At 39.2% G+C, this 14,343-nt stretch overlaps 1 protein-coding gene and 1 long non-coding RNA gene across 2 annotated transcripts in view; one reads left to right on the forward strand and one right to left on the reverse strand.

The window, feature by feature from the left end:
• Positions 1 to 9,064, reverse strand: part of LOC143379429 (uncharacterized) — a 29,705-nt gene extending 20,641 nt beyond the window's left edge. Inside the window, exon 1 of the long non-coding RNA XR_013088480.1 lies at positions 8,995 to 9,064. This is a non-coding gene — a long non-coding RNA (uncharacterized LOC143379429). The remainder of the gene's footprint in view (positions 1 to 8,994) is intronic.
• A 2,064-nt stretch (positions 9,065 to 11,128) lies between these two features.
• LOC143379608 (transmembrane epididymal protein 1-like) lies at positions 11,129 to 12,028 on the forward strand. The gene has a single exon (XM_076832231.1). The coding sequence runs from the start codon at positions 11,129 to 11,131 to the stop codon at positions 12,026 to 12,028; it is 900 nt and encodes a 299-aa protein (XP_076688346.1).
• Positions 12,029 to 14,343: the final 2,315 nt, after the last annotated feature.

Consider the following 14,343-nt stretch of genomic DNA (forward strand, 5'->3'; position numbering starts at 1 on the left):
ATTTTTCTCTCTTCACCCTATAAAACCTCTTGAGTGGCATTCGTCAACACAACTCCATGATGATGGAGTTTCTGTCTATGCTGTCCTACAATATGGCAATCACTAGTCACCTGTGACTACTGAGCATGTGAATATGATTAGAGAACCATATTCCAAATTCTATTTCACTTTAATTTTTATTTTAATGTAAATAGCCACATGTGGTTAATGGTTACCAAACTGGATAGTATAGCTCTAGGGCCTCCCAAAGAGTGAGCTGACCCCCATATTTTTAGAATCACTATTGTTATCATGTGATCAACTTCCCAAAGTCATTTTGTCTGCCAACTTTTGCCTTTCATCTGTACTTCAATCCATGCATTGGATTAGGTAACTGGGATGCTACTCTTGGCTGAAAGTTAAATGACCCCTTTTCCCTAGCAAGGAGGTCACTCATGCATTTCTCATATATATGAGCAAACTCATCCCAAATTCCCATCTTGAAGGTCTTTCCTGCCACTTTTGATATAAGTTACTGTATCTTTTACTGACCCAGAACTGCATACTTGAATGGGGTAAAATTATTAAGTCTGTTGATTAAAGGAACCACTTAAAGCAATGCTTACAGGAACGCTAAAAACACTCAAGGGTATGTGTCAGTCAAACTTTCATCACTATGACTAAAATACCTGACAATAACAACTTAAATGAGGAAAGATTTGTTTTGGTTCATGGTTTCAGAGGTTTCAGTCCATGGACAATGACTCCATTGCCTTGGGCCTGAGGTGAGGCAGAACATCGAGGTGGAAGGATGTGGTGGAGGAAAACTGCTCAACTCATGGCAGCCAGGAAAACAGAGCAGGGTGAAAGGGGGAACAGGGACAAGTGAATAGTCTCCAAGGGCACGTCCCCAGTGACCTACTTCCTCCAACCATGCCCCACCTGCAGACAGTCCCCACCTCCTCCCAGTAGTCCATTCAAATGATTAATCTATCAAATGTATGAATCCACTGATGAGGTCAGAGCCCCCATGATCCAATCACTTCCTGAATATCCCACCTCTGGGCATTGCTTCACTGGGGGCCAACTTTTCAACACATAAGCTTTTGAGAGATATTCCAGATCCAAACCATAACAGGTTAACATCAGTGAAGACCTGCTAACCACATCTAGCCCTGAAGGCCCAAGGAAGTGTGGTCACCAGACCCGGAGAGTGGCTTTATCTATAGGAGCGGTCTTTTGCGGGCCTTCCCTAGATGACGCAACCAACCTACCACAACCCATTAAGAGAGGGAAGTCAGAAATAAACACGTTGGACCCACCTCTTCCTTTTTCACCACCTCCTTCCCATGATGCCGTTCATTAGCAAACCTAACCAGAAGCCACAAGGGAAGAAGATCATTATTGCTGTCCATAAAGCACAGCCTCCTGAGGCATAGAGGAGGACACCTAGAGCGGAGAGGGTTCTAGAGTAGCAAACGGACTATCTTTCATATTCCGGTTTGTACTACTAGGAAAAGTCTGGCCAGATGAGGCTTAGACTATGGCCTGGTGCTGATTCCCCATAGATAGGCCACCTTTGAATCCCTGACTTAGACCCTGGCCACACAGCTGCTCTCCCCTCTCCTGGAGCCATTTCCCAATGAAACAAGATAAGTTACAAACATTGACAAAGATGAAGATGACAAGGACATAGACAATCAAAAAGAGACAGATTTAAAAGAGCTTCTGAAAGAACCTTACACTCCCCGCACCCACCCACAGTGACCTGCAGCTTAACCAACCAACCACAGCCTCTCCCATGACAACTCTGGCTCCTGGATCCTCTAGATTGCATTCTGCACAACACTCATGACATGCTCTAATTCTAAATAACTCTTTAACTAGTGATGTCTATTTGTATTTTTCATGCATGGGTATGTGTGTATATGTACACTATGCTTTTAGCTATTTTGTGGTCTCTGTGAGGACAGGCGTCTGGCATTGCAGTTAAAATTCATGTTTACTGAATTCCAGAGGACTTTCTCACTCACTCCAGCAACTCATGATGAACAAATGGCACTGGCTATTCCCAGGGACCCTCAGTAATGTGGGGGAGGCAGGTCTGAAGTGGGTGAAGAACCTCCACAGGCTCTTGTGGTCAAGCTGAGTTCCCCATGAAATAGCTGTCCCGGGCCTCCCCACCCACGGACTCTGGGGCAGTCTGGCAGTTCTGCTAATCATTCACCACACTTGGCTTCCCTCTCGACTACCGTGGGCTGTGTCTGGTTTGGGACGTGTGATTCCTATCTTTAAAGTCCTGAGATCAGGATGCTCAGAGTTTAATGAAGAACACGTAGCCTTGAGGCCTGGCCAAATGCAGCACTGAACATCACAGATGGGATGTTTTGTGGGACTACTTGTTCGGCGTATGTGCCACTTTCAACCTTGAACTTCAGGTGTTCCTTTGCTTGCTCTGCCCTCTTCCTCTAACTGTTGACACGACACCCCTGTCCCCGCCGCCAGGAATGGTCATGAGCGGAGGTAAATGTGGTGGTCAGGGGATGAGTGGTATTAGCTTGTCCCCCACATACACTGTGTCCCTAGATCAGAACCCCAAGGCACTAGAAGTGCCATTAGGAAGTGAATAAATGCAGTTCTTCCTTTTCCCCCAGTCTATTCGAGGTGGACCTGAGCTACTCAGAAACATGCCCCAGCTGCTGATCATGGGAAATACTCAGTGGAGCCATAGACCACAGCACCACTCTTACTAAAAGCAGCTCAGCCATTTCCCAGAGCAAAGGCAAGAACCCAAGAGAATACCAGGGATTTCTCTTCCTTGGTCTACTCCATTGCTGTCCCAACTCACAGCCTCCCTTTGTACCTCTTCTCTCTGGACAGTCAGCCCTTCAGAGTCTTCTCAGTGTTTTGACCACTAACTAAAGAGGAGAATGTGTAATAATACACTCCCTTCCATCTCATCCCTTGCTTAACTCCTCTCTCTCTCTCTCTGAGAACACGGATGTCAAAATGCCTTCCTTTCTCTAATAAAGAAACAGAGAGACTGCTAGTTAGGGAAAAAAAAATTGGGACTGGATCCTGCTCTCTCAATTTCCAGTCTTTTTTTTTCCCTTTCTTTCTATTTTTTAGTCACTTTTTTCTATTTTTCTTTTCTTTTTTTTTTTTTTTTTTACAGCCTTGCCTTCCTAAAGCTGGAATTCTACAACAAATGCTAACAGTGGTTATCATCAGATTATGGTATTTCAAGTACTTAACTTTTTTTCTCATTTTTTGCTTGTGTATTTGTCTAATTTTTTTCTGTAGAGGCTATGTATTATTTTTGCATTAGCATAAAGAAATGAAATGAGATTAATGACATAGGCATTGTGACACAGTGTAAGGGTTACTTGAACAAACACTGTGATACCATGACAGTCACTCTAATAACTGAGATGGCCACCAAGAGACTAATAGTCAGCTACATATAGTGTAAATACACTGGACAAAATAATGATTTATATCCTGGGCAGGACAGACCTGATGCCCAAGATTTCATCATGCTACTCAAATTGTATATGTCTTAAAACTAATAAATTGTTTGCTTTTAGAATTTTCCATTCAATATTTTTGGACCGTGATTTAATAAGGTAATGAAAACTGCAGAAAACAAAATTAAGCATAAAAAGGGATTACTGTATTAAGTCGGCGTAGAAAATACTCAGATGAGATGGGATTAAGTGGGAGATTCTTGCATGAGAGTTAAGATTCACAGGCAGTGAAGACTCTCCTACACTCCAGGAGCACTATCAGCATATCGATTCTGCCTCTTCGCTCCACAGCTTTGCATATATGAGGCAGGCACATGATTATGCAGAGGCATAAAGTCAGATGGTTCCTGTTCTATGAAAAACTTCCTCTTCCCTCAGTACAACTGCTGCACTCAGAAAAACTCCTAAGTACCCTCTGCAACAATCTCATAATCAGTTGTTTACCCGTGGATGCCTCACCTCATTCTCTATCATACCCTCTAAATAAAGACTGTGTACCTTTGGCTTTTAACCTTTTGTCGGATATATGATTTGCAAATATTCTTGCCCATTTTGTAGGTTGCCTTTTCACTTTGTCAATTTCTTTTTATTTTGTGAATAATATTCTTGAATGTAAATGGATTGTTTATCAATTAAAAGTTAGAGAATGATTAGTGGCTTGGGAGGCTAAGGCAGGAGGATCACAAGTTCACAGCCAGCCTCAACAACTTAGCAAGGCCCCAAGCAACCAAAATAAAAAAGCTAAAAAGGCTGGGGACAAGGCTCAGTGGTTAAGCACTCTGGATTCAATCCCTGGTACACACACAAACACACACACACACACACACACACACACACACACACACAACTAGACCCAATAATATGCTGCCTATAAGAAACTTACTTCACTAGTAAAGGCACACATTGATTGAAAGAACAAGAAACAGAATGAGAAAAAATAAACCATGAAAATGGAAACTAAAATAGGCATTAAGTCAAAATCTGTAAAATGAGACAAAAGAGGTCACTATATAGCAATAAGGGGATCAATTCAACAAAAGGAAAGAATAATTACAAATATATGTGCACCAACACTGGAGCACCAAATCATATAAAGTAAACATATTAGCTATACAAGGGGAGATAGATTAAAATAAATAACAATTGGAGACTTCAATGATGTACTTTCATCAATGGACAGCCCATCTAGTCCCCCCCCCACACACACATTAAAAAAAAAAAAAAAGGCTGTGAGGGGAAAGTGGGGGGGGGGACACAACAAGGGAGAGAACTGAACAACAACAGATGAGGTAGAGAGGGAAGATGGGAGGGGAGGGGAAGGGGGATAGTAGGGGATAGGAAAGGCAGCAAAATACAACAGTCACAAATATGGCATTATGTAAAAATGTGAATGTGTAACTGATGTGATTCTGCAATTTGTATTTGGGGTAAAAATGGGAGATCATAACTCACTTGAATCAAATGTATGAAAGGTGATATGTCATGAGCTTTGTAATGTTTTGAACAACCAATAAAAAAAAATGGTCTAAAAAAAAAAAGGCAACAGTGAAACACTTGAGTTAAATTTTGCTATTCATCCAGTAGACCCAATAGGTAATTACAGAATATTTCATTCAACTGCTGCAGAATACACATTTTTCTTATCAGCAAATGAAACATTCTCCAGGATAGACCATATGTTGGGCCACAAAATAAGACTCAAATTAAAAAGAAAAAAAAATGAAATCATAACATGCATCTTCTCTCCTCACAACAGAATATAACTAGAAATCAACCACAAAAGAAACTTCCAAAATTGTACAAATACATAAAAATTAAATCTCTTGAATTATTGATGGAATCAATGAAGAAATCAAAAGGAGATTTAGAAATTCATTGAAACAAATGAAAATGAAAACATAGCAGACCAAAGTCTATGTGATGCAGCAAAAATAGTAGTATGAAGGAAGTTTTCAGCAATAAGTGCCTATATTAAAAAAATAGAAGCCAGGTGTGATGGTGCACACCTCCAATTCCAGCTACTTGGGAGAATGAGGAAGAAAGATCACAAGTTCACGGCCAGCCTTGGCAACTTAGTGAGACCCAATCTCAAAATTTTAAAAAAATATTTTGAATAAATAACTTAGTGATACAATTCAAGGAACCAGAAGAGTAAAAGCAGACTAAACCCAAAATCAACAAAAGGAAGAAAATAACAAAAAACAGAGTAGAAATAGGAGAAAGAGAAACTAAAACAAAACATACAAACAAAAAAATCCCAATGGGAAAAAAAAAAGTTTTTGAAAAGTTAAAGTTGACAGACTTTTAACTAAACTAACCAAGAAACAAAGAGGTAAGACCCATATAAGTAAAATGAGGTATGAAAACAGACAGTACAACTGATATTGTTACCACCGTTTACCGGTGATGAGTTCTTGCTTCCCCAATGTCGAAGTGCAACACCAGAGAAGCACGCTGAGGCAAGTTTAGAGAGGAAAGTTGAAGCTTTATTAAAGGACAGCAGAAAAGACTTCTCCCGGAAGAAGGGGACCCAAGAGGCGGAATCCATGGAAGGGGGAGATCTTCCCTCTTTTATAACTAAGGTCTACTTTCAGCTTTCCCACATTCCTATCGCATTCCTGTCCTTTGTTCTGTTATCTTGTAGTGATGGAATGTAGGTAGGGAGGCCCAAAGGGTGGGGGACAGGTGGACTGAAGGAGTAACCTGGGCAGGAAGGGCTTTTGGATTAGCATCTCCACTTTTGCTGGGAGCTGCTTCATTAACATTTCCTTGGGATGGGCTCCGTCTTCCTCTTACTGGATATTAGACCCGATTTACCTAACTACACTAACTACCTATCTTTAAATCTGGCTTCAATACCACAGCAATAAAAAGGATCTTTAGGGACCATTATGAAAAACAACATGCCAATAAACCACAAAACTTGGAAGAAATGGATAAATTTCTAGATACATACAAATTACCAAAATTGACCATGAGGAAATAAACAACATGAGTGGACCAATAACAAGTAATGATATTAATATCCATAATAAAAAGTCCCCCAACAAAGAAAAGCCCAGGACCAAATGGCTTCACTGCTGAGTTTTGTGGAACTCTTAAAGAATTACCACTAATTCTTCTCAAACTAATCCAAAGAACTGGGAGGCAGGAACACTTCCAAACTCATTCTATGAGGCAAGCAGTACTTTTATGCCAAAGCCAGATAAGGACATAGAAAGAAAAATATAGGTCAATATGTCTAATAAATTGAGATGCAAAAATTCTCAACAAAATACAAGAAAATTGAATCCAACTGCACCTAAAAATGATTATATACCATGACCAAAGTGGGATTTATACCAGGAATGCAAGGATGGTTCATACAGGCAAACTGATAAACATAGTACATTGATCAATAGAATGAAGTTTGAAACTATATGAACATCCCCATAGATACAGAAAATGCATTTCCTAAAATTCCACATCACTTCATGATAAAAACTCTAAACAAATTTAGCTGTAGACAGAATATACCTCAACACAATAATATCTGCATATGGAAAATCTGCAACCTATATCATGTTGAATGGATGGGGTAAAACTAAAAATTTTCCTTCTAAGATCAGGAATAAGACAAGGATGTCTACTTTCATCATTTTTATTCAATACAGAATTGGTAGTAGGTGTGATGGTGTGCAACTGTAGTCCCAGCTAATCAGGAAGCTGAGTCACAAGGATTACTAGAGTCTAGGAGTTTGAGAACAGCCTGGATTACACAGTGAGATGCTGTCTTAAAATACACACACACACACACACACACGCACACACACACACACACATATACAGACACTATTGGAAGTCTTAGCCAGAGCAATAAGACAAGATAAATAAATAAAAAGAATTCAAATAGGAAAGGAGGAGGTCAAACAATCCCTGTTTTTAGATGATATAATGTCATGTATAGAAAAATCTGACTTCACCAAACAGTAGTTAGAACTGATAAACAAATTCAGAAAAGCTGCAGGATAGAAAATAAACATATTAAAAATTGTTAAGAAATCCCATTTGTAATAGCTACAAAATAGTACTTAGTAATAAGTATAACCAAGCAAGTAAAAAATTTCTGCAATGAAAATTACAAATACTAATGAAAGAAATCAAAGAGGACAAATGCACAAGATGGAAGATGTCCCATGTTCCTGGAAAGGAAGAATATTCTCAAAATGTCTGTACCATCCAAAGTAATCTGTGGATTTAATGCAATTCCTATCAAAACATCAAAGATATTCTTCATACGAATAAGAAAAAACTAGAATGTGTATGAAACCATAAATGACACTGAGTGGTCAATGGAATCCTGAAAGAGGGGGGAAAAAGACTGAAGACGTTATAATATATCACTTTAAAATATACTAAATGGCCATGATAACTAAAACAGTATGATATTGGCATAAAAACAGGCACACAGATCAACAGAAACAGAGAATCCAGAAATAAACCCACATATTTACTACCAACTGATCTTCCAAAAAGGCAGTAAAAAAAATACATTGAAGAAAATAAATGCTTAACATCACCCTTCCTCAGATATATGCAAATGAAAACCACAACGAGATATCATCTCATTGTTATAACTGTTATTAACAAAAAGAAAAAGAATTCTGGTGAGGATATACTATTGGTGAAAATGTAAATTTAGTTTAGCAATTGTGGAAAACAGTGTGAGTTTCCTTAAAAATCTGGACGTAGAACTAGCATACGATCCTGTGATTCTACTACTGGGCATATATATCCAAAGGAATTTAAATCAGTGTATCAAAGAGATATCTGCACTCTCTTGTTTATTGCAGCACTATTCATAATAGCCAAAACATAGAATTAACCTAGATTTCCATGGACAGATAAATGGAAAATAAAAATATGCACAATGGAATATTATTGAGTCATAGAAAAGAATAAAATCCATTATTTGCAGCAACATGGATGGAACAGAAGAACTTTATGCCAAGGGAAACAAGTCAGACATAGGAAGAAAGACACATTCAGAAGCTAAATTACCAGAGCTTGGTATCAGGATGGGTGGGTGGAGGGAGGGTGGTTAATGGGTTTAGAGGGTAAACAGGTAAGGTTAGATAAGAATAACTTCTAGTGTTCTATAGCACTGTAGGATCACTATGATTGACAATATTTAATTGAATATTTCAAAACAGCTAGTATAGAGGAATTTTAAATGTCTGAGCTGATAGATATGCCAATTACCCTGGTCTGATCATTATACCTGTATACATGTATTAAAATGGCACATTGTACCCAATGAATGTATACAGTTACTATGTGTCAATTAGAAATAAAAATATATTTAAAAATGAAGTGGGATATTCATAAGGGTGATTAAGTCATGAGGTGTATTTAACCACCTTATAAAAGGGCTGGAGGGAATTAGTGTTCCTCTCCTTTTGCACTTCCATCTTTTGCCATGTGAGGATAAAGTAACAAGGCAACTTACCTAGAAACAGAGAGAGCAGCCCTTACCAGGCATGGAATCTGCTGACACCTTGATCTTGGAATTCCTGACATCCAGATCTGTGAGAAATAAATTTCTATTATTTATGAAAAAAAAAAAAAAAACGGGTAAAGAACCTGCACAGATCTTTTTCCAAAGCAGACATCAAGTAGCCAACAGGTATATGAAAAGGTGCTCAACAGGGAAATGCAAATAAAAATCACAATGAGATATTACCCCCCATACATTAGGATGACTCTTATAAAAAAAGACAGGTCAAGCATGGTGGTGCACACCTCTAATCTCAGCTACTGGGAAGGCTGCGGATCACAAGTTCGAGGCCAGCCTGGGCAACTTAGCAAGACCCTGTCTCAAAAATTTAAAAGGGTGGGGAATGTAGGTCAGTGGTACAGCACCCCTGAGTTCAGTCTCCAGTACAACAAAACAAAGCAATAACAACAAAATAAATAATAAATAAATAAGACAAAAAATAATGAATGTTGGGGGTAATGTAGGAAAGGAAATGACTGTACACTGTTGGTGGAAATGTTGGAGAAGCAAGTATGAAAAACAGTATGAAAGTTTCTCCAAAAGATCAAAAATAGAATTACCATATAACCTAGCAATTCTACTTCTCCATATATATCCAGAACAAAATCAGCAGACAATTTATCTGCACTCCCAGCTTGACTGGCACATTATTTGTAACAGCCAAAATACAGAAGCAACCTGACCATCAACAGAGCCTGGAACAGAAAATTACTACACTGTATTATTCAGCCTTCATACAGGAAATTTTGTCATTTGTGACAACATGGATCAAGGTGAGGGCACTATTGTTAAGTGACATAAGCTTAAAAAGAAAGAAAATACATTGATTGCATGATCTCACTTATGCATGGACTCTAAAAATTTGAATTTATAGAAGCAGAGAGTAACAAATGGTGATTATCAGAAGCAGAAATGGAAGTTGTGAAAAGAAGGGATCTTGACCAAGAAGTACAAGGTTACAGTCATATAAAATGAATAAGTTTTAGAGAGCTAATAGATAGCACAATGACTGAGATTAATAATGAGGCATTATATACTTGAAATTTGCGGACAGAATAGATCTTAAATGTTCTCACCACAAAAAAGTAATTATATAAGGTGACAGGTATGTTATGGCTTGACTGTACTCATTTCACAATGTATATGAAAACAATACATTATTTACCATAATTATAAACAATTTTTATTTAAAAAAAATTCTTGCCTTGGATGCATTCCCTCATATGAAGCTGGCTGTTATATAATGCCCAGGACTTTTTACCTGTAAATATTAGACAAAGAGAATAAAGTTGAGGCATTAATTCACTTTAAAATATAAGCAGTTCACTGGATCTACTTGCCTCACATACCTGTATATGCATTGTAATAATAAATTGCACCATAACACTCTAAAATTGATCTCAGAAGATTTTTTTTTTTAGGTTCATTTATTATCCAGCGGAGAGAGACAGGGGGAGAGCAAGAAGCTTTCTTGGTGGTCTCTAAAATCTCTCTGTTAACAGAAGAATGATAAGACCAAGAAGGAACTCAGTATCTGCATATGTGAACACAAACCCACATGTTAATAACTTTTATTCCATAAAGAATATATCTTTCTTCAGTATATGACCCAAGATATGAATAAGAGGTCTTGCAGGATGCACAAAAATTTGTACATAACCCAATCCTCTGGATAATCTCCATGATCGGGTACCTTTCCTATCTGAGAACTGGGCATAAGCAGAAGGAAACAAGCCATGAATTGTTATCAGAAGCTCCTAAAGGGCCCCTAGGTAGCAATCCTGAGAGTATACATCCCTGCAGGTGCACACTTAGAATTATTCACCTTCCCTCTGTGGCAGAAGTCAGTCTGTTCCCAGTGTTCCAGAATGGAATGGAACAAAAAGACTCCTTTCACACAGAGTGTAGGCTCCTGTTCAGAACTTTCCATTCTGTGGGAGAGTGCAGTGGGCAGAGGGAGGTAATAAAAGTAGAAAGAAGTAAGTTCTGCATAGCACTAGAAACTTGAGGGGCCCATGAGGGAAAGGAGAACAGAGAAGTCCTGAATTTTCTTCTTACCTCCTTAGTCAAATAGACCAGTAATTTCATGGGGAAATTCCATGGTCATGCTTACCCAGGGCTATTTCTTTTCTGTAATGGATTGTATCAGGCCATAGTGATATTCAGTGACTCACTCCAATCTTTGTGCCCTCCCAAGAAGAAAGGGAGATGGGCCAGGCTATGGAAAATATCCTATGAAGGTTTGCTGAAGATAGTGGCTGGCTCTCTCTTAGTGGTTTATGTCAACAACTGCATTGAAGGAGGATTAATACTGATGGACAGGGAGCTGCCACCAAGGTTTCTGTACTCCAAAGAGTGGCAGCACCTCACCATGTTCACCCTCCTCATACTCAACGGCTGTGTAGATGTCATGAGCAAGAACTTGCTCCCTCAGAGGTGTGTGGTCCTAGAAAAAGGTGCCCTGGCCCTGTCCTTCTATGAGCTCCTGCTACTGATGGTGTCACATGCTAAGGGGTCATCAGGGATTGAGCTGCAAGTTCATTCTCTGCTCATCTTGGTGGTGTTCCTGCTGTTGCTGGTGTTAACTGTGGAACTCTGGGCTCCTGAGATGTTTCAACTCTGGATGATGGAGACTTTGCTGATTCTGGTCCTGGGCTCCTGGCTGATACAGGCAGGCTTTATTCTGTACAGACCAGTCTCTGGCTACCCATGGGACGATGATGACATGAATGACCTCATGTTTGTCACTACTTTCTTCTGCTGGCATGTGATGTGTGACGCCTTGTGCCTGTTTGCAATCTATGGCTTCTCTTACTTTTGGCATCGTTGTTGCTACCCCAGCTTGAAGATGATGGGGTCTAAAGAAGCTCCCTATCACAAGAGCATTCCAGAACCCCTCTGCAGGCTGTTGCAGGAAATAGAGCAGCCAGAGAAGGAAGACCAGGCTCCTCTGCTTGCAAAGAGCTCACCTCGAGACACAGCCTAGAGTGCCTGGCACATACTTCACCCCATCTTCCCTGCAATGGATCCTCTCAGCCACATGTATGGCACATTTGTTGCTCCCCAATGAAGGTAATGGCCCCAAAGACCAACAGTTGATCCCAACAATTGCCCTGTCATTGAGCCTCTAGTTACTGAGGACATAGGAAGAGAATGGCATGGAGAAGTAACAGATGGGATACTATGAGTGAGGGGAAGAGGAAGAGGAATAAGAGAATCGAGAGCAGGGAAGCATGTAAGAAATAACCATGGTAGGAAGAGAACAACCAGAGGCCTCTGAAAAGAGCAGAGCCGAGTGCAGCAGGAATGCCATCACTAGCTGCTTCTCAAGGTTCCAACTAAGGAACAAAGAGCAAATTGGAACTGCAATGATGGGTATTTCGGCTGATCAACTAATTGATTCAAATGCAATGTCATAAGCAGATTCAGCTCAACTCACACCACCTGGATGAAATTATCGGAATCATATATGTGTGTATATATGTTCTGATTTGGGTGGATTAGCATGGTTTCAAATTTATATATCAAGTCAGAATTAACACTTTCATATTTGTCTCAAAGTTGCTTTCAAGTTGTCTCAAAGCAAACATTCACTGAATGCCACTTTCTCATTCCTGTCCTCTCATCCAGTCAAAGCAAAGTGCTCAGCTACTTAATTGCCTACCATCAGCCCCACCAGAATAGACTAGATCATTTACTATATCCTGGACTCAAGTCCGCCAGATAGTACTCTGGACAAAACCCACTGCCAGTCACATTTTCCCTATGCATTGTAATTTCATGCCACCGTTAAGTCCCCTTATAGAGCCACCAACAAGAGGTCTACCACCCTGAAAATTCTCCCATATTCCTTAAATCTGAATTCATCAGCAATTTCTCCAAATCTGTTGTCATTTTACCCAGGCTGCAAATATCCTTTTTGTCCTGTGTGTCATATTGTTTCTCTTGGGAAGGTCTTGCCTCACTATCTGAGAGTTAGGCTCTCTAAGAGCAAGGCATTTATCTCTAGTTTCCTCTGCAGATTCCAGAATATCAGTTGCCTCTACAAAACAGATTATTAATAAAGTCTTATTTACTTCCAATTAGGTTTCCCTTTCTGTCTCAGGAGGTATCAGCAGTCTAAAGCATGAATCGTATAGATAGCATGCCCACTCTCTTTCAGGTCCATGTGTACAATAAACTTCACCAACCTGACTAGAATTGTTATTCTGTACATCACTGCTTACCATAACTTCATGAGGTATGCTATGTTGACTTTCCGTTTTACATATGAAAATCCAAAGACTCTAAAGGGGAATTCGACCAAAGACTCATGGCTGGTCAGAGACAGAACAAAGACTTAAGTTTGTAGGTCAGAGAGTCAAAACTCTGCTTTGTTCCCTGGGCTCCAAAGACTTCTCTGCAAAGAATGGGAATGTGACTGATTTAGAAAAAATGGGTAGAAAGCAGGGGATGGATACCTGATATGCATGAAGAACAGTGCAATTGTTTCCAGTCCTTCTAAAGAGGGAGGGCTTCACACCTTGATCCGTACCCCAGGGTGGGATGATGGTTCTCCACACTCCTGACTGCAGCTTACATTGTGAGTGCAAGTCAGAGTGAAACCTGGGACAAAATGCTTCTAATCTTTCTCTCTTCTCCCATGACATGTAGATCCTATGCTCTCCCCCATCATTTTTCATCTGTGATCCCATATTTTTATTGCCATCTTGAATACTGTCATGGGAGTGATGAAGAAACTCAGAATTCACTTCTTTGTTGCTTTAACAAGTAATTTGTACTCTACTTCTAAACTGCTAAATAAGCCCCTGATATTTAGTGAAATTCTTCCAACATAGTATCTCATAAACTTTTCCACAAAACATACTTGCATTTTCATATATAATGTATATATAATATGCCCATTAAAAATTTCCAATATAATCTTTACAGAATTCAGCAAACCTATTCTAAAATATATCTGAAAAAGAAATATAAAAAAAAGAGACCTGGACTTGTTTTCTCCCAGAAGGTTTTGCACTTCTAGCTTTCACAGTACATTACGAAATTAATTCAAGAATTAAACAGCATGATATAGGATTCAAGCAACTACCATTCATCCCAAACCAACATAGTGTAATATAATCGAAACTCCAGAAAGAGAAATATAGAATATGAGAATGAAGCATGTGTTAAAGACAAACTCTTCAATTAATCTGAGGAATAATGGGCTCCCCACAGAGAAAAAAATAAAAACTTACACAATAAAAAGTGAGCAATGCACAAAATAAATAATAAATGGGTTAAAGGGTTAAATTGAGC

The sequence above is a fragment of the Callospermophilus lateralis genome, chromosome 13 (assembly GCF_048772815.1).
Source record: "Callospermophilus lateralis isolate mCalLat2 chromosome 13, mCalLat2.hap1, whole genome shotgun sequence".
Taxonomy (NCBI): Eukaryota; Metazoa; Chordata; class Mammalia; order Rodentia; family Sciuridae; genus Callospermophilus; species Callospermophilus lateralis.

What these genes read in the sequence shown, in the direction of transcription:
- LOC143379608 (XM_076832231.1), top strand. Translation starts at nt 11,129, where the DNA reads ATGGGGAAATTCCATGGTCATGCTTACCCAGGGCTATTTCTTTTCTGT.